The sequence below is a fragment of the Cyprinodon tularosa genome, unplaced genomic scaffold (assembly GCF_016077235.1).
Source record: "Cyprinodon tularosa strain WSP-4 unplaced genomic scaffold, ASM1607723v1 ctg70, whole genome shotgun sequence".
Lineage (NCBI taxonomy): Eukaryota > Metazoa > Chordata > Actinopteri > Cyprinodontiformes > Cyprinodontidae > Cyprinodon > Cyprinodon tularosa.
In genome coordinates, this window is record NW_024039452.1 from 2,999,148 (window position 1) to 3,020,160 (window position 21,013).

At 39.3% G+C, this 21,013-nt stretch overlaps 1 protein-coding gene across 1 annotated transcript; it reads right to left on the reverse strand.

The window, feature by feature from the left end:
* Positions 1-16,793: 16,793 nt before the first annotated feature.
* LOC119772117 lies at positions 16,794-18,098 on the reverse strand. Its single transcript, XM_038268421.1, has 3 exons — positions 17,977-18,098; positions 17,170-17,514; positions 16,794-17,014 (listed from the first exon to the last, which is right to left on the reverse strand). The coding sequence occupies exons 1-3, from the start codon at positions 18,026-18,028 to the stop codon at positions 16,794-16,796; spliced, it is 618 nt and encodes a 205-aa protein (XP_038124349.1). The 5' UTR covers positions 18,029-18,098.
* Positions 18,099-21,013: the final 2,915 nt, after the last annotated feature.

Sequence of the window (21,013 nt, forward strand, 5' to 3'; positions counted from 1 at the left end):
AGTTTTGATGAATTTCCGACCAACAACTCTGAAGCTCAAAGCTCCTCGTCTGACAACATTTACAGTGTCACTTCAGGCAACTATGACTCACCCAAAGATAATTTCTTTCCTGCTAAGACCGGAGAAATCCCAGAAAGCTTGCCCATGCACTCATATCACAGGACCTCATCAAATTGGTCCAGCGGGATCCCCTCTCCTCAAAGCTACCCATACCTTTGGTCCGAATTATGCTCAGAACCCAGTACTGTGACACCCCAACTCTGCTCTAAAACCTCTTCAGGCAACAATGACTCACCCAAAGATAATTTCTTTCAGGCTAAGACCAGAGAAATGTCATCAGTTAGGGTCTCTGACCAGAAACAAGCATCGCCAACCAGTTCCAGATGTGTGGTAATAAACAACCAATGCGATTCTAAGGAGCCGCTCTTAAAAGAATATGAAAAAACCAGATCGTCACATCAAGATATGAAAACCATAACAAGCTTTGATGATCCCTCACAGGTAGTTAAAGTTAAAACCAAAAATAATTTTTGGAAGAGAATAAGGAAATTTTTCTCCAACCTGAACTGTTATGGCCTTCGTTCCCCAAAAAGCAACCGTACTGGAAATTAAAAGGAGTTAATGGATTAACTTAAATCCATAACCCATCTCTTCTTTCTTTTCTCTTCCTTTCCTTCACCTCCTAATCCCTTCCTCCCTCATCTCTTACTCCCTTCACCCCCCATTCCTCCTTCCCTTCATCCTATCATCCCTTTATCTCTTTCTACCTTTATCCCCTAAAACCTTTAAATTCATATTAAGTTTTGCCCTATCTTTGTCCATGTGTGGGTTTTCCCTGGGTACCCCAGTTTTCTCCCACCTAAAAAAAAAAAAAACATAGAAAATCAAAATAATTTTAATCTAAAATGTTACTGAATGTGTGTTCCCGCTTTTCTAGTCTGTATGAAAGATACTGAGAAACAAACATAAACCATAATTTTTTTTTACCAGTGATACTAAATTTTGTTAGTTTTGTGCATCTATTCTAAAATATTAAGATGGATGATGTGATAATAATTAGTGTATTAAGTTTTGCCCTATCCTTGTCCATGTGTGGGTTTTCCCTGGGTACTCCAGTTTTCTCCCACCTAAAAAAAAAAAAAAAAAACAGAAAATCAAAATAATTTAAATCAAAAATTTTACTGAACATGTGTTCCCTCTTTTCTAGTCTGTTTAAAAGATCCTGAGAAACAAACCAACAAACAAAAGCAACTTAATTTATGCTAAATTTAACAGCGATACTAAATTAGTTGAAGTTTTGTGCATCTATTCTAAAATATTAAGATGGATGATGGGATAATAATTAGTGTTACAATGATGCCAGTATCAGGCGAGGCCCCGATCCAGAACTAAAATGGTGGTATGAGGGCGCCATGGAGACACTCCAAGATTGTTTTAAATGCTCTGACTGGAACATCTTCAAGGCTGCAGCAACATATGATAACTATTAAATATTGATGAGTTTACTATGACTGTGTCAGCCTACATCAACAAATGCATTGAGGACGTCAGCATCAAAAAGAACATCACCACTCGGGCCAACCAACCACCCTGGACAAATGGAGAGATTTGAAAATTGCTAAAAGCACGGAGGATGTGGAAAGGCATTCGGATGATCATAGACTACTACACACCCTCCCCCCAGTAGATGCAGCAAACACTGACATCCTAAAGCACAGGTGTCTAACTGGTTCCAGAAAGGGCCGTGTGGCTGCAAGGTTTTCTTTCCAACCTAGCAATAGCACACCAGACTCCAGTCATCTCATCAAGTCATCATGTTCAGATTGGACTCCCTTGATTAGATGACTGGAGTCTGGTGTGCTATTGCTTGGTTGGAAAGAAAACCTGCAGCCACACGGCCCTTTTGGAACCACGTTGACACCCCTGTCCTAAACGAACTGAACAAGGAAGGTTTGAGGCACTAAACAGCCTCCAGCAGAGAAAGCTGTTCCACACCAGGGGGAGGAGGCACTAAACCTGGACGTAGCTAAAGTTAGAAAGACTCTGAGGAGAGTCAACCCAAGGAAGGCCCCAGGGCCTCATAACATACCTGGGCGAGTCTATAAGGAGTGTGCAGATCAGCTGGCTGGTGTCCTCACAGACATTTTTAACACCTTGCTGGATCAATCCATAGTGCCAGCATGCTTCAAGTCTGCCACCATTATTCCAGTCCCAAAGAAGCCTCAGGTCACCTCACTCAATGATTACCAGCCTGTCGCACTGACTCCAATTATGATGAAGTGCTTCGAAAGGCTGGTTAAAGAACACATCGTTCCAGTTCACCATCTCTGAGGACGCCATCTCTGCTCCTCTCCACCTGAGCCTGGCACACCTGGAGGAGAAGGACACTTACGTGCGAATGCTGTTCCTGTACTTCAGTTCTGCTTTTAACTAGGGCTGCAACAACGAATCGATAAAATCGACTGTAAAAGCTTTTGCAACAAATTTCAGCATCGGTTAGCTGTGTCGCACGAGTAATGTGTCATCCGCCGTCGTCATCACTGCCACTTGAATGAAATAGGGAAAAAAATAGTACGGCGGAGCGAGCCAGCGCCGGAGGTTGTATTCAAAAGGCAATAACTTCAAATGTTCTAATGACTGATACCGCAAACACAGTTTGAGCAAAGTCCTCTAAAGTAGAGTCCTGCAACGGGTTGGGGGTCCCCGACGGGTCACCGGCTAAAATGCTCTTTTGCGGGTGAAAAATACATACATAAAAATAAACGGGTACGCGGGGTCGGGCAGATATTTTTTTAGTGCGGGCGGGTAGTTGGTGATTTTTTTTTATGAGTGTGTGTTGTTATGGACATCAGAAATGTTATATTAATCAGGCACTGGGGTCACCCTTGTTGTAGCTTAAAGCCCTGCCGGCAGTGTAGGCTTCCCTCCAAAAAGGCCACAGTCAGCGCATACACGTCTGCTGCAGTGTTAATGGCGCTGTTCTGCAGCGCAGCGTACTATAGCCTATTAGTTGATGTGTTAACAGGTCGGGTTGCGGGTTAAATATCAACGGGTCGGGTCGGGTTCGGATTTAAATTGAAGATTTTGAAGATGACAGGTCGGGTTCAGTAGTCATCCTAACGGGTTCGGGCGGGTGCGGGTTGGTAGAACTCGACCCGTGCAGGACTCTACTCTAAAGGGTGGAAGCACTTTAGGCTTTGTAAAGCGAAAAAAGTCGTAACATGCAACTTTTGCAAAAACTAATTAACATTAACTGTTATGATGCAGCACCTGAAAAGAAAACACGTTGGAGCCTTCGATGGCAGTGAAGAGAGCTCATCAGCAGGGTGAACAACCATGTTTGTTTCGTTTTAAAGTGGGGAAACGTAACGTTAGTTTCTCAGGTAGCTCATCTGATGCTTTCCTTACCTTGTTAGTAGGTTGCAGACAGTGATGAGGTTGGCTACTTATTTTACTTTTAATTTCATTTGAATTAGCTTAAGCAGCGTTCATATTTACTTTATAAATAAATTAACTGCAAATTATGAGGGCAAGGCTTTTAAAGTTTAAATCTTCTGGCAAAGATAAAGCAAAGAAGATCCTGTATTTTATTGAAGTAAAGCAGAATAAAATCCAGCCAGATCAGCTTCAGTATAACTTGTTATGGATAAATAATGGGTAATATGGACATTAATATTGTGTCATGGAACATCAATGGCTGTGCCACACCTATTAAAAGGAAAAAAGTACTTAGCTATCTTAAGTTTCATAACACTGATGTTGCATTTATTCAAGAAACACACTTTAGAAATGAAAACGAAGCTTTGAAATCAAAAAGAGATAGGGTTGGCAAAGTGTTTCATAATTCAGTGTCAAGTAATAGCCGCGGTGTTGTGAAACTTATTAATAAAAAACGTAATTTTATTTTATTACAGCAGTTAAAGGATGAAGATGGCCAATAGTTATGTCTTCCGGCACTTGTTAATGGAGTTAAGGTTGTTTTGTGTAATGTTTATGCCCCGAACAGGGATGATCCTAATTTTATGGATGAGGTTAATAAGATGTTGGGAAGCATAGAGGGATGTTTTATTAGGTGGAGACTTTAATATTATGTCAGATGAATATACTGATAGGAGTGCAATCAATGTAACCTCAAAAACGAAAACAGGATTAGCATTAAACTCCCTTAAAGAGGATATTGGTTTGGTAGATATTTGGAGACTTGTACTTCCTTTGGAAAAAGAATACACCTTTTATTCCCACTCTAACAAAACGTACTCCAGAATAGACTATTTTTTAATATCCAATTCGTGTGTTGATTTAGTAGTGAACTGCAAAATAGGTGTTATCGCTTTAACGGATCATGCACCTGTAGAATTGCACATCAATTTACTGGTTGAAAAAAACAGTAAAGGTAGATGGAGACTAAATTCAAGTATTCTACAAGACGAACAATTTGTATCTCAATTTGTTGAGAAATACCGGCTGTTTCTCCGTAACTCCATTTTGACGCTTTGTGTTTCGTGCTTCGCATGTGCGACTCCACTGCCTTGATTCCCATCGTTCCGAGCTTGAATGACTTCTTGTACAAAATACACTGCACCTAACACTAAAGAAGGAAATTATATATGTATATGTTATTGCTGTTTATAAATATGGACTATTCTTGGATTATATACATTGTGTTGATGTTAAGCCTATTCTGCTGTTCAATGGTTAAACTTGTTTAAGACATTTAAAAAGGTTATTTTGCTTTTTACTTGCTATGTCTTCTCTTATATTATTTTACCCAAATTACCAGGGCCACTGCCTCAGACCCTGTTCAGTTAATATTTCTGTTTCAAACATTTAAAATGTATAATATGTATTAATAAAGTTCAAGTGATAAAGCGTTGACATGATTTGAGTGATAAACTAACATATTGAGTGATGTAGTGTGCAAAGTATGCTGTGGAACACAGAGTGGCTGTATACTCAGGTTAGTAGGAAAAATGAACCTGCTACTTTGAGACACACAGGCCCCTGATGTGGCTAGGTGACGGTAAGAAACATATATGAACCTTTACCTGCAGGCTTGACTACTACTTGTTTTTTTATGTTAATGAAGAAAAAAAATATTTCTTATAGGTATGTACAGTAGATGTAAACAGAATAGGTATTTGTTGCACTTTTTTGAAGAGGTGGGGGAACTCACATTTATTCTATGCCACAGGCATAGAATAAATGTTTGTATTTACTTTTCTAAATTTCTTTTCCTCATGTCACTCTCCCCTTAGGAGGCGGCAGAGCTCTTTGGGCCCGACAAAATTGGAAAGCCCTGCTAATGACCCTTGACCCCTCCGCTCCCACCCCCACCACTTTGCCCCAACCCAGAGACACAGTTCTAGTTTTCTACTAATAACACTATTCATGTTATTATTCTTAGGATATACTAAACGTTTGGAAAGGCACATTCCTGGCTTTTACACTTGATTTTTGTTGTTTAAATAATAATAAATATGTAAAAATATATGAAACCATTACTGTCCCCGTTTCGTAATTTCATCTCGATAAGATGTATTGATTTTTATCCACGAGCAAGAAATGTCCCCAGATTTGATTTCAGAAATCTGGTCACCTTACCCTAAACCCTTCGCGTTTCTCACGTATTTGAGCCTTTTCCCGCTGCCGTTTTTATTATTTTCCCGTAAAAGATCCCAACTTTGAAGGAAAGAAACAATGTAGGCAATAAAATAAAACCGTGCATCTTTAACTTACCAGAATGAAAATGCAGGGAACACACTCTCATTGACATCGGGATACTGTGGAAAGTTACGTTCGGTCGTTTTACAGCCGCTATCCAAGCTAGCCGACGACTCTTTATCTCTGACACTTGGTCTCCGTGGTTACACCTCCAGGCAGGAAAGCGGTGGAAAATTAACCCATTTTCTATGTTTTTCCCAAGGCGATCATGTGTTGAGCTGTTACAGCTCAATACAGCAATGGTTTACCATGGTTGAAATCAAGTTAAGGTGAAATTAATCAAATTGAAACACGGCTGAGAGGGAGTACAGTATGCTGTAGTCGTAGGCAGTAGTCTGAGCAGCGGTAAAGGAGGCCCTCAACATGGCGGCCACGCAAAGTAATTATGTCATGACGACCAATATACCTATAAACAGTTTTGAAAACTTCAGTTTTCATTCTTTTCCTGCTTTGTGTTTCACGGTTGCTAAGCAACAGAGCATACAGCCAAAACACTTCTGACTTCAAAGGATCCAGTCAGGAGCGCATCGACATGCTAACCTCTTTGCATTGCGATGTTTGGATATATTTATCCTCTTGTTTGAACCCCTTAGGGGCTTTAAAAAACAAAAATGCCTGTCTTTTTTTGCGCTTTATGAAACAAAGTACCCTATATTTTTTGGATGTACAGCTACATTTCTCATGTAAGTTTGTGTAGTTTTAACACAGACATTTATTCTTTATTTTGCAACAGTGCAGTTAATGAGCAACCTGTACTTGTGTGCCTGTTTGTTCTGTCTAAAATGTTTATTTTGGAATAAATAGGTTAATATTAAAAATATTTTTTGTCCGATTCATCGTTTAATCGAAAAAATAATCGGCGGATTCATCGATTTTTAAAATAATCGTTAGTTGCAGCCCTACTTTCAACACCATCATCCCACAGCATGTACTTCTTCCAGAGGATGAGGTGAGGCAACCTGCCCCCCCCCATCCTCCCTACCTTCTACAGAAGCACCATAGAGAGCGTTCTGACCAGCTGTCTCACTGTGTGCTGTGGAGGCTGCAGCGCCTCAGACTGGATGAAGGTGAGAACAGCAGAGAGGATCATTGGGGCTCCTCTTCCCTCCATTAAAGACATTTCATCCCAGCACTGCGTGTCCAGAGCCCGTGACATCATCAATGACCCCTCACCCCCCCACCATGGACTGTCCTCCCTGCTGCCCTCTGGGAAGACACTTCGAAGCATCCGATGCAGGTCCAGCAGATTCCAGAACAGTTTCTTCCCCACTGCCATTAGACTGCTGAATGTTGTGTAAATTTTATATAAATAAAAATGTGAGAACTGTAAATATACAGTCAAAGTTTATATTACTATTTTTTTAATGTATTTATTAACTTTTTTAAGGGTGCACTTTAAAAAATTAAATTTTGTAGAGCATTTTTAACCGAAGTTTCTTTTTGTTTACACTCGTGTATACAAAATGACTTAATAAATCTATCCATCCATTTTCAAACACGCTTAATCCCAAGTTTCCCGAGGGGTGCTGGAGCCTATCTCCAGCTGTCAATGGGGGAGAGACGGGGTCCACCCTGGACAGGTCGCCAGTCCATCACATTTAAACACAGAGACAAACAACCATTCACACTCACACCTAAGGAGAATTTAAAGAAGCCAATTAACCTAACAGTCATGTTTTTGGACTGGAGGGAGGAATGCTCAGGGAGAACATGCAAACTCCATGCAGGAAGACCCTGGGCTGGGAATCGAACCCAGAGCAGCCCACAAAATAAATCTGTCTATTCTATAACAGTAGATGCAAACCATTAGAAATTAGGGGTGGAACGATTCACAAAATCCACGGTTCGGTTTCGTAGTCACGGTTTTTGGTTCGGTTCGGTAGATGTTGATTGTTACCCTGAAATCCCATAAAAATTTATGAAATTAATGAAAAAAAACAAAAAAATTAATGATTTGTAATTATTTTTAATGATCCGTGGAAACCATGGATAATTTCCGCATGTTTTGCTGCTTTGAATTGAATCATCTGGCGCATGCCCTCTACGATCTCCAAGGGACTCAGAGCAGAGAGGACGGGAGCCACAGCGGAGGCTGTAGGCTTTGCTTTGTGCAGGCGGTCTGGAGCGCAGCGCTGGTGGAGTATGTGGGATTTTGGGGTTAGCCTGACATGTTGGTCATGTTGCTGTTAGCATAAACAAAACGTGTTGCACAATGCTTGCACACTGTTGCACTTTTATCCACAACTTTCTTTCCGCCGTCATCGTAGGTCACTCTAAATGCAAAGTGGTCCCATACAGCAGACCTATAAAGTGCTGCTGGTGCGTCTTCCAACTCCTGTTCTTTCCCACTCGCCATTCCGACACAATTCTACACAACAACTGATTTTTTTCTGCTACACCCGGCTAAGCTGCTTCGCTTCTTCTTCTTCTTGTTTACTACTGGTGGTTGGCTTTGGTCGCAGTACCGCCACCTTCTGCTCTGGAGTGTAAATGCTTCGACTATGAGAAAAAGGAGCAGCGCATGAACCGAACGCAACACACGCGAACCGAACCGAGACAGTCGAACCGAACGGTTCCGACGGTTTTCATAAACCGTTCCATTCCTAGTTGCTACGTACAAGTGTTTGTCTATTTTTTAGCTTTATCAAGCTTTACAGCTTCCTCCATTTTACTGATGACCTGATCCACTCCATCTATACGCTTTATAAAAAAGGAAAGTTTTAAGCCCAGCCTTTAAACCAGCTTGTCTGCCTCACAAATAGGGTTGTCACGATACTAAACTTTTCAACTCAATACCGATACTAAGTAAAATATTCGATACTCGATGTCATTTTCGATACCACAACGATAAAAACAAAGACTCCAAAATTCAACAGTATTTTTTTCATTAATAAACAAAATACAATAAATAGATAAATATATACAATAAACAATATGTTGAGGTTGTTTGCTGTGCACAATATTAAGCAAGCTTGATAAAACAAAAACTCACAAAATTAAAATTAAGTGTTCCTTCCTTGGCTATGATTTACACATATAACAATGACTCTAGCCTAACCAGTTAAAAAACAAAAATAATTCTCAGCAGCTGCACCTGTTACAGGAAAAAGTCTGAAACCGAAAAGTGCACAGAATTATTCAATCACACAGTGTTCAGAAAGTGCATTTTCCTCTAATCTGCGCATAAGATGAATGACTGTTTAGGTGACACTGGTGATAGCACTGTATCGATACTTTTGAAAATGAGTATTGTATCCGGATACAACTTTACTTGTACTTTTTTGAGTATCGATACTTTTGACAACCCTAGGTTGAACTAACAATTACTGCAGGGTGGGAGACTGGATAGAATGATGCAGAATGATGAAAAGCGGTCCCTATGTCCTCCAGCAGTCCAAGTCTATAGCAGCATAGCTATAGGATGGCCTGATCCACTCCATCTATACGCTTTATAAAAAAGGAAAGTTTGAAGCCCAGCCTTTAAACCAGCTTGTCTTCCTCACGAATGGACTAGAAATGCCTCTTTGCTCCTCAATCCAGAATAAAGCTCACCCCCTAAAGTGAAGAGAATGTGATCTGTAAAACATTTAAAAATAATGCAATTTGAAAAGCTCAATCGGAATAACTGATATTTGAACACAATTAAAATCTGAAAAGACCCCTGAGAAAACAGCCAAGGGTCTCAGGTAGGGCTGCAACAACGAATCGATAAAATCGATAAAAATCGACTTTTAAAAGCGTTGGCAACGAATTTCATCATCGATTAGTTGTATTGCGCGATTAATGCGTCATCCGCCGCCGTCGTCATCACTGCCACTTGATTGAAACGTTGGAAGAAAAAAAAATACGGCAGAGCGAGCCAGCGCCGCAGGTGAGCAAAGGCTGTTTTCAAAAGGCAATAACGTCAACTGTTCTAATGACCGATATCCAATCCAATCCAATCCAATCCACTTTATTTATATAGCACGGTTTAAATAAACACAAGGTTTCCAAAGTGCTGCACAAAAAGATAAAATAACTAAAATAAATAAAAGTAAATAAAATAAAATAAAATAAAAGCACTGCCCGCACAGGATAAAAATATGCATGTGTATACATAAAATCAACATGTGTACATAAAATCAATACTCTACAGTACATAGTGTTAAAAGCCAAAGAAAAGAGGTGGGTTTTAAGAAGAGTTTTAAAATGAGACAGAGAGGTGGCCTGTCTACCGCAAACGCGAGCTGCGTCTCAATTCGGAGACAGCCTGCGCTTTGTAAAGCGAAAAAAGTCGTAACATGCAACTTTTGTACAAACAAATTAACATGGCACGGAAGCACCACTGTTATGATGCAGCACCTGAAAAGAAAACAGTTTGGAGCCTTCAATGGCGGTGAAGAGAGCTGATCAGCAGGGTGAGCAACCATGTTTGTTTGGTTTTAAAGTGGGGAAACGTAACGTTAGTTTCTCAGGTAGCTCATCTGATGCTTTCCTTACCTTGTTAGTAGGTTACAGACAGTGATAAGGTCTCTAAGGTTAAGTATCTTCTCAAGTAGCCACTTTAACTGCTATACTTTCCTGTCTTAAAAGGCAGAACTCTTCTAGTCTAAAAAACAACTCATTTGTTGAAATGGGGGGACTTATTCTTTGAACCCCTTAGGGGCAAAAATACCTGTCTTTATTTGCGCTTTATGAAACAAAGTAGCCTATATTTTGTGGATGTACAGCAACATTTCTCATGTAAGTTTGCATACTGTTAACACAAACATTTATTTTTCATATTGCACCAGTACAGTTAATGAGCAACCTGTACTTGTGCTTGTTTGTTCTGTCTAAAATGTTTATTTGGTTTATTTTGGAATTCATCGATTAATCGAAAAAATAATCGGCTGATTCATCGATTTTTAAAGTAAACGTTGGTTGCAGCCCTAGTCTCAGGATCCTTTTTTATTTAAGACATTTTTCAGAGTTTCATTTCTGAAATGCTTTTTCTTTCAGATTTTTCTTTACAAAACATGTTCTTCATTTTCAACAATAATGGAACCAAATTCCTTCCACAATTAGTGAAAGTCTGGCCCTGAGTAATTGAAATTACTCGGATAAAAGCGAGTCGAAACGCTCATCAGGCTTTCTAATTCCAGGGCAAAGGGCTCAATGCCCCTGCAATGGAAAAGGACCTACCAGGTCGGGATGAGTTTATCTTTGCTCGAGCAAAACAACGTTAAAGGCTTAGTTACCGTCCACATTAGGGTCTTATAAAAGAAATCAAATGCTTTTATCTAAAAACAGAAAAGGGAAAAATATTCACACAGTTGAGAAAGGAATTTATTTGTTTTTACTGCCCTCCGCTTCTTTATGATCTTTAGTAATTTTTCCTCTTTGGAAGGAAGAGCGGAAGGAAAAAAAACGAATATTTGCAGGTTAATCAGCCGGGCTCAACTTAGCCGTAGGTCTGGGCTTTTCACAGGCATCAGGATGAACATGGCATTAAAAGTTTATATAAAACCATTTTTACAACTTATAGTACTTTTAACAGGAAGCCAATAAAAGTAAAGGATTAACTAGTTTCTTGCAGCACTGACTGGACTAAATACTGGGAATATATATATATATATATGGTCTGTATAAAAATCAACAGAAAAACATGTGTTTCCTATTTGGAAAACCAAATATGTGGAAAAACATGGAAAGTCAGGATATAGAAATAAAAAAAGTAGCTTTAATTGCTCATCAGGGGATCTAAAATCTAAAAGCTAATTACCAAAGTAGACAAGCATGATAATTAATGAGATAATATCTGCTTTAACTTTTAAGCTACTATTAAAAGAAAGAGCAAAAAGAAAAAATTACAATAGAAAACCTAATGATAAAACTGAAACAGATAAAGCTTGTTTAAGCTTCTTTATATTTTGCAGCAGTGAGGAAATTAGAATTTATGCAAATAGTACTTTGATTATTTCTGTACATGTTCTTTTAAATTTCACAGCAGATATTAGATGTGTGGTCGATGCATTCACTCTTATATTCAAAATGCATGATAATTGGACAAGTAGTCCAAGTCTAGAAAAGCAGCAACATTCATTCTCCCACTTTGTCATAGAATTCAGGGATTAAATGGAAACACAACAGATTATTTATTTTTCTAATTACTTAAGCTTTAGTTATCTTAGTAAAGCATAAAATTAGAATGTTTCTTTGCTTTTTTTTAAAGATTTTGTGCTTAATCTTTTATCATCACTCCTGATACATGGGCTGTTAGTTCTGATTTATATCAAATTTTGAATCTAAATATAACGCTAAAGCTGGCTTAATTTAAATTGTTATCTATTTCTGGTAACCAATCATTGCTTGAATTTTCTTTCTCTACTTTTCTACACATTCAATTATCTGATGTGTGTTTCACACAAATCGATGCTGCAACTAAATATTTTAAGTAAATGCATTTTATTGCAGTTAACTCTCTTAAAGAAGAGACAATCTTCATCTAAATGTCTCCTCATTTTCTCCTGCTCTTGAAGCTTCTATCACTCTCTCCTCTTCTCTCTGATTTTTTGTCTTGTCCCTTGTCTTCTTTGGACCAAACAGGATTTATTTGAGCAGCAGCTGAAACAGAACATCAGTCAGTGCTGCTGGCGTCCTGCTCTGGATTTTTAAGCAACAGTTTTTCCATTTTCTGGTGGATCCTTCAGAGTTTGACTGACGAAATATTAACCATAGAAGAAGGCTGTGATTAGGAAGAGGATGGGAAGACATCTCAGGACAAAGATGAACTCTTTATAAGAGGGAGGAACAGATATTCCTTTAAAGAGACAAAAGAAGAGAAAACATAAAAATTAATAACAAATATTTTGTTTTTCACACAAATGTTAGAAGACAACATAATAAAACTGCAGGAGTTGAAAGTAAAAGAAAACAAAAATATTCCTGGTGCTGCAACTTTATCTAAAAGGTGAAGTGTTAACTCCTCCCGGCCACTAAGTGGCGCACTCGCCCACTCTTGTTCTGTACTGTTTGCCAGCTGGTTGCCAGGTAGGATCCATCTCACATTACTTCAACCAATAATGGGCTCTATGCACAGCTCCACTACTTCCTGAATTTAAGGCAGCTCCTTTGTTTCCTGTCTTTCATTACTGGACGAACTGATTAATCCAGGTGTGTCTGGCCAGTTACTTAGGTCATACACACCTGGATTAATCAGTGCATCCAATCATGAAAGACAGGAAACAAAGGAGCTGCCTTAAATTCAGGAAGTAGTGGAGCTGTGCATAGAGCCTATTCTTAGTGGTGCAGAATGCTTTCTTGATGTTGGCATGGCAACCTGAAGTAATGCTGATACTTTTTTGGACCTATTAATTTAAATATACTAATCTAATAATAGTACTTTTGTTCTGCACCACTCTAGACGTTCTATGGATATATTATGTTTGAAAAGATTGTTTTTAAGAAAAGTTGCATTTAGCACCTTGAACTTCACTCGCATAATTCTACTTCTCTGAACCTGTTTTATTAATCACCAATCAATTAATCTTCATCTATTCTAAGTTAGTGGTTAGGACAGTTAAGACAAAATTTAAAAACTAAATAATTTAAAATAAAAAAACTAAAATAAAAACAAAAATGAGACTGGGTAAAAGCACAAAAAAGGCATTAACTTCAGTCAAAAGGAATGCTGCATTGTAGAAAGGAGGGGTGGCCAGGGAGGGGGGCATGGCCCCCCCCCTGGCCAATCATTGGCCAGCCCTGTGGCCACCCCTACCAGATGATTGGTTGTTCCCCCTGGGATTTAATTCTAAACGCTGGAACAAGCAGTTCTCTGCTAAGCCTGATGGTGGCAGCAGCGACACCGTCATGCAGAATTTCCAACTTTGACTGTTTGCTGGTATATTAACCAAAAACTGAAAACAAAAATGCAGCAAAAAAAATTCAAACCAATATTCTACAAATAAAGAGGACTAATAACAGATGTAAAGAGCATTGCTTCACCCATTTAATGTATATATTATGTAGAACCATACATTCATGTATAAAGCACATTATGTATAAATATGCTAGAAGCTTCTTCAGCAAGCACCCTAAAGAAAATCTGGTCTGTCTTCAGTGATTTATTTGAAAATATAAATACTGTGCACATTTATTTTCCTGATGATCAGTGTAGATTGACCATAACATGTGTTTGGTGCCTATCAGTTTTCAGCCACTCCTCAGTGCAGTTTGGCCCCTGTCTGACCAGCCCCATTAGTTAAATGTTGCAAATCTTACATCCTACAGCATCTATTCAAAATACCCTTTAAAAAATATTCTTGTTTTAAATTCGGTCCAAATTCCACTGCATCTATTTTTTCCATAAAAAGATAAACAGCCTTTATATGAGCAGCACTTAAAGGAATAGTACACCCAAGACATGATTAGCCTTCATTTTCTACTCACCCCCATGCTGAACAACACTCTGAAGTACTTTTTTGATATTTCAAATGCATCTGGAGATCTGGGAGGCTTCTTGCTGTCTGCTGACATTCAAATAATGGAGGTCTATGGCGCCCGAGACAGAAAGGTCCATCCAGAATTTACTCGAAACGAAGTCATTTAGAATGTTTTTAGAGCATAAACAGTAGTGTATAGGATTTCCTGAAAGCGCGCACCTGCGCGTTCACGACGCTACGGAAGCCGGCAGACCAAACCAGATGAAAGTGCGCATTCAGCGTCTGCTCTGCCAATAATGCAAGCGTAGAAGAAGAAATGTGCTGTTTACCTGTGCAAAGAAAGAAACAACGAAAGAAAAATGTCTGAGGACTTCAGTGTTGAGGAAGAGCATGAGTTCTTTGCCCAGCTGAATGCGCACTTTCGTCTGGTTTGGTCTGCCGGGGTTTCCGTAGCGTCGTGAACGCGCTTTCAGGAAATCCTATACACTACTGTTTATGCTCTAAAAACATTCTAAATGACTTCGTTTCGAGTAAATTCTGGATGCTACCCACTCAGGACACTTGGAATACATTGGACGAGCAGTATGGAGGAATATTGACACGTTTTTTGTGGACTTTTATGGACCTTTCTGCCTCGGGCACCATAGACCTCCATTATTTGAATGTCAGCAGACAGCCAGAAGCCTCCCAGATCTCCAGATGCATTTGAGATATCAAAAAAGTACTCCAGAGTGTTGTTCAGCATGGGGGTGAGTAGAAAATGAAGGCTAATCATGTTTTGGGTGTACTATTCCTTTAACACTTTCTGGAACCACCACTGGTCAAAAAATGTAAAATGTCCTAAAGTTAAATGTTGCAAATCTTACATCCTACAGCATCTATTCAAAATACCCTTTCAAAAATATTCTTGTTTTAAATTCGGTCCAAATTCCACTGCATCTATTTTTTCCATAAAAAGATAAACAGCCTTTATATGAGCAGCACTTAAAGGAATAGTACACCCAAGACATGATTAGCCTTCATTTTCTACTCACCCCCATGCTGAACAACACTCTGAAGTACTTTTTTGATATTTCAAATGCATCTGGAGATCTGGGAGGCTTCTTGCTGTCTGCTGACATTCAAATAATGGAGGTCTATGGCGCCCGAGACAGAAAGGTCCATCCAGAATTTACTCGAAACGAAGTCATTTAGAATGTTTTTAGAGCATAAACAGTAGTGTATAGGATTTCCTGAAAGCGCGCACCTGCGCGTTCACGACGCTACGGAAGCCGGCAGACCAAACCAGATGAAAGTGCGCATTCAGCGTCTGCTCTGCCAATAATGCAAGCGTAGAAGAAGAAATGTGCTGTTTACCTGTGCAAAGAAAGAAACAACGAAAGAAAAATGTCTGAGGACTTCAGTGTTGAGGAAGAGCATGAGTTCTTTGCCCAGCTGAATGCGCACTTTCGTCTGGTTTGGTCTGCCGGGGTTTCCGTAGCGTCGTGAACGCGCTTTCAGGAAATCCTATACACTACTGTTTATGCTCTAAAAACATTCTAAATGACTTCGTTTCGAGTAAATTCTGGATGCTACCCACTCAGGACACTTGGAATACATTGGACGAGCAGTATGGAGGAATATTGACACGTTTTTTGTGGACTTTTATGGACCTTTCTGCCTCGGGCACCATAGACCTCCATTATTTGAATGTCAGCAGACAGCCAGAAGCCTCCCAGATCTCCAGATGCATTTGAGATATCAAAAAAGTACTCCAGAGTGTTGTTCAGCATGGGGGTGAGTAGAAAATGAAGGCTAATCATGTTTTGGGTGTACTATTCCTTTAACACTTTCTGGAACCACCACTGGTCAAAAAATGTAAAATGTCCTAAAGTTAAATGTTGCAAATCTTACATCCTACAGCATCTATTCAAAATACCCTTTCAAAAATATTCTTGTTTTAAATTCGGTCCAAATTCCACTGCATCTATTTTTTCCATAAAAAGATAAACAGCCTTTATATGAGCAGCACTTAATCAATACCAAGCATCCCAAAGCGCTTTACACAACATTCAGTCATTTACGCACACTGATGGTGGTGAGCTGAATTTTAGCCACAGCTGCCCTGGGGCTCACTGACAGAACCAATGCGGGTGAAGGTCCAAGGAAACAACGACTGAGACGGACAGAAACATTTGACTGTCTGTCAACCATGTTTAAATTAGAGATACTTTCAGGGGCGAAAGTGGCATCGAATGTAGGAGTTTGCCCTGAAATCAAAGGGTTGATGGTTCAAGCCCCAGTCCTCTGGCTTTCAATGTCGTTGTCTCCTTGGGAAGGACACTTCCCCCGCATTGCGTGCTGATGGTGGTCAGCCTTGGTTCTGCCAGTGAGCCCCAGGGCCGCTGTGGCTAAGATCCAGCTCATCAATGTGTATGTGAACGGGTGAATGTAGTATAAAACGCTTTGGTCTGACTTGAAAAAGTGCTATATAAGTACAGTACAGGCCTTTTACCAATTCAGGAGTGTGATAAAGGGGATGAAACATCTGTTTATTATACATTATACAGATTTTGGCAAATCAGCTAACTTTTGTCAGGATCCAGAGGCTTGCCCACCATAGATCCTTCCTGAGAGCTTGTGTTCAGCTGTAGCAGGTGCTCCCCATCAGCTCATTAGGGTTTTTTCCTTTCATAAGCTGGAGGAGAGCTCCACTCTGAGCCGGATTGTTTTGACCCTGTTATGGTTAGCAAGCCCGAGCCAGCCTGCCTGTCTGACTCCCTGGAACCTGAATCTGCACCTGACCTGTTTGTCCTCTCTGCCTTCCAGGAAGAACCCTGCTCTGTATCCAATAAACCTTTGGACTTTTTCTCCTGCCTCTGTGTCTGTGTTCTGCATCTGGGCTAGAAATCCTGCCGATCATGACAACTTTAAACTTTTAAAACTTTAAATTTGCATCATGTCATTAGATTTAATACAAATACAGATGGTCAGCTCTACATATTAAAAAAACCATTGAGTCTTGAGCTTCTAATCTGGTGAGATCTTTGGTGTTTCCGTCACCTACCTCCAGCTGTGCTGGTCACCGGGGTTGTAACTGTGATGGTTGTACCGCTTCCCTCAAACACATCTAAAACTGGTATCTCCACAGTGATCTTGCAGATGTACGTCCCTGAATCTCTGCTTGTGATATTTGTAAGCATCAGAAGTGAGCAGCTCATCGGCTTGTCAGTCTGAGAACCTCCAGGATGAAGGTTGACCGTTTCAGTCTTGATCAAGCTTTGGTTTTTCAGCCATTGAATTCCGGTTCTTTGAGTATTGTTGCTCCAGCAGCATGATATGTTCAATGTCTCTCCTTCCAGGACAGAAAGATCTGGACTCTGAATCACACTGTTTGCATCCGACAAAACACCTGGTAAGAGACATAACTGAGAGTATTAGTGTTGTTGTATTTTATCTTTTTTAATTTTCCACTTTCAGATGAAAAGAATGTAATCTCATGATTTGTTCAGTTAGAATGTTTATAACAGAATAACCGAGAAAGAATAGAATGATATTGAAATGACATCTACTCAGGGCCACTGGAAGTAATTTTGAGCAGGGGGCTTTGAATTAGTTGTTTTTGTATTTTTTGGACAATAGACCTATGAGCCTTTAGGCCTATTCAAAATACAATAAAAACAAATAATTATATAGGTTTTACCACTTTATTGTCATATAGACTTCAATGCATGAAACCAGGGTCTGTAATACACAAATGGCACCAGTTCTCAGGTATATATATGAGCTAATAATTAACCTTCACAATAACACTATAACAACATAGATTGTTGGTATTAGACTGAATCAAGGAGTACATTAAAAAGTTACTCACCCCAATATGAACGAGCACAGAGGAGCAGCAAAATGATCAGTAGCAGGGTCATCCTTTTATGGTAAAACAGCACTCAATAATGATCACTGCCTCGTCTCTTCAGCTATCTGACATCTCACACACATCACACATTTTCATTTTTATTTTTATATCAAATGCTCTTGTCTGGTTATGATAAGAAGCCTGTGAAACCACAGGCCAGATAGTTTCTGCCTCTATTTTTTCAGTTAGCTATTTGTCTGTACCATCCTCTCTCTTGTTATTCTATTTATAAAAACCCAGAAGCTTTCATTTGTTTAGCCCTTTGCAGGTGTTGCCATCAATCACTCATTTTGTAATGGCAGTGCTGTGCAATCATGATATTTCTGGCTCAGTCAGGGTTGCACATGTGTTATTAAATCAAATTATATCAGGACAAAAAATTAAACTGTGAATCAAGGTCAAATCGTGTTCAAACAGATAATTCGGCACATACATAGAAAAAATTCACCACAACTTCTAGTCAAAATATAGAGATTTATCAACAAAAATCATTTAGATCCAAGTCAATTCAGTTAAATACACTAGTAAAACTCCATCCATCCATTGTCTTACAGCTTGTCCCGAGTGGGGTCGCAAGGGGTGCTGGTGCCTATCTCCAGCTGTCAATGTACAAGAGGCGGGGTCCACCCTGGACAGGTCGCCAGTCCATCGCAGGGCAACACAGAGACACACAAGACAAACAACCATTTACACACACACACACACACACCTAAGGAGAATTTAGAAAAGCCAATCAACCTAACAGTCATGTTTTTGGACTGTGGGAGGACGCCAGAGTACCCGGAGAGAACCCACGCATGCTCAGGGAGAACATGCAAACTCCATGCAGAAAGACTCCAGGCCGGGAATTGAACCCAGAACCGTCTTGCTGCAAGGCAGCGCTACCCACTGCACCACTGAGCAGCCCTACTAGAAAAACTCAACAAGCTAAAATCATGTCTATGGTTCAATAGTCAAACTAAGGACAGTCATTGGTTTATCGTTGTGCTCCATAGTGTTGTATCCATAAATGTTAAGTAGCACACAAACATATTTATCCAATTTGTTTATCTATTTATTTCTACTTTAGTGGGTTCAATGACATTTTTATTTTTACTTGTTATTAGTGACCACTCCACCCTAAATACATTTAGCTTCAATCTCTGTCTGTCTGTCTGTCTGTCTGTCTGTCTGTCTGTGTCTTTAACTGGGTCTCCCAAAGAGGACATGGCCCTCTGCTTTGTTTAGCATGAAGGTAGCGACAAAGAGGAAGAAGCTCAACCGCAAACCTTAAAGTTAATAGGTCACTGCTCTCATTACCAGGACTGGTGGAATCTGTCATGGTTTTGGTTCTATTCAAGTTTTATCTCTAAGTTTTCATTGGTCTTATTTCCATTTTTTGATTGTATATGATTTTTTAGATATTTCTTGTTTGCCCTCTTGTGTCAGTCTCCTTTTCCCTCACTCCCTTCTTGCCTCCTCTGTTCACACCTGCTCCCAATCTGCTAGTTAGTCTGGCCTTTGTTTCTCTCTCACATATATCCTCCTCCTATTCAGTCACTTGTTGCTGTTTGTCATCATTTCTTTGCCCCCTTGTTGTGAGTATTCCTGGTTTTCAGTAGTTTTGGATTCTAGTAGATTTATGTTTTTGGACTTTTGCTTCTGTTATCCTTTTGTTATTAAATCCTCAAGAAACCATTTCTGCTTCAGTGTCAGAAATTATTTTGGGTCCTTACTTAATGTTAGAGTTTGGCTGCTGGACCACAAGGTTTATGGATCATCTAAGATGCCAAAAGAACCCATCTGTCGATCTTTTATCTGTCTTTAGTTTTTAACTAAACTCTGGCTGCAGCGTTTTGGATCAAGAACATTTTGAGAACTTCCAGAAGGTAATGAATCACTGTAGTCCAGCTTAAAAAAAAAAAACAATACAACTCTATAGACTAGTTTTTCAGCATCAGTGGACAAGATATTTCTCAATTTTGCAATATTTTGGGGTGCTGTTGTGTCATCAACAAAATCATGAATTTGTAAAAAAGAAAATATCAAGGCCCTCTGCATGTTTTTCTGATACAGATGAGCTGAAGTGAAACCTGTTGGGGAAGGGAAACCCTGTTAAATTAACTAAAGTTTACGAAGAAGATATATATGTTGCAACGTAATACTTTAATTTCTTCCCAATCAATGTTAGCACAAAGTCCAAAGTATGAAGATGAGACTGTGTAGGTCTATGCATATTTTGAACAAATCCAATCAAGTCCAAAATAGCATTAAAGCCTGCATTTATCCTATTGCTCCAGAAAACTCCAAAGGATTGAGGAATCTGAACTGCTATCTTCTGTACAGGTACAGATAGCACTTTGAACCATCCCTCCTTCAATCTAAAATCATAAAGAGGCACCCCTCTAGAGACAGAGAGCAGTTAAATGTAATAATCATTCCTCTTAGAGATTCTGCTTTCTCACTGAACATTTTGTGGAACAATGAAAATAAACCTATAACCAAATTACAGACCCTTTCTGCCCTCTGCTGGTCTAATCAGCAAAATGCATGGATTGTCTAAATATTTTTTTTCTGCCAGCAATTCCCTAAGTCTAATAGAAGTCAGAGCACATGGAGGACATCTTTGAAGTAAAACTTCTTCTTTTATATAGATGTTAGTTATGACTCAGCTTACGTAATCAATGGTTACAGTTTGTAGAATAGGTTAAATTACAGTAAAACGTTTACTGTATCACTGAGCCTCTAAATGACACTGCAGGAAGAGGGGATTTTTTTTATTTTAAGAGCACAAATGGTTTAACATGTTTAAGTTTAACAAACAGACTCCAACCGTTAAATACTTGTTGAAAACCTTTGAGCTTTTGGAGATTTTACAGTATCTTAGTAGAATCTTCAAAAGGGTCACAGAATGAAAAACCAAGTTTCCGTTGTCATAGATGAACAATGATACTTCAGTGGGTCAAACAGAGAAGTTCAAACCCCATCAACCCTCCTTTCTATGCAAATCCCACAT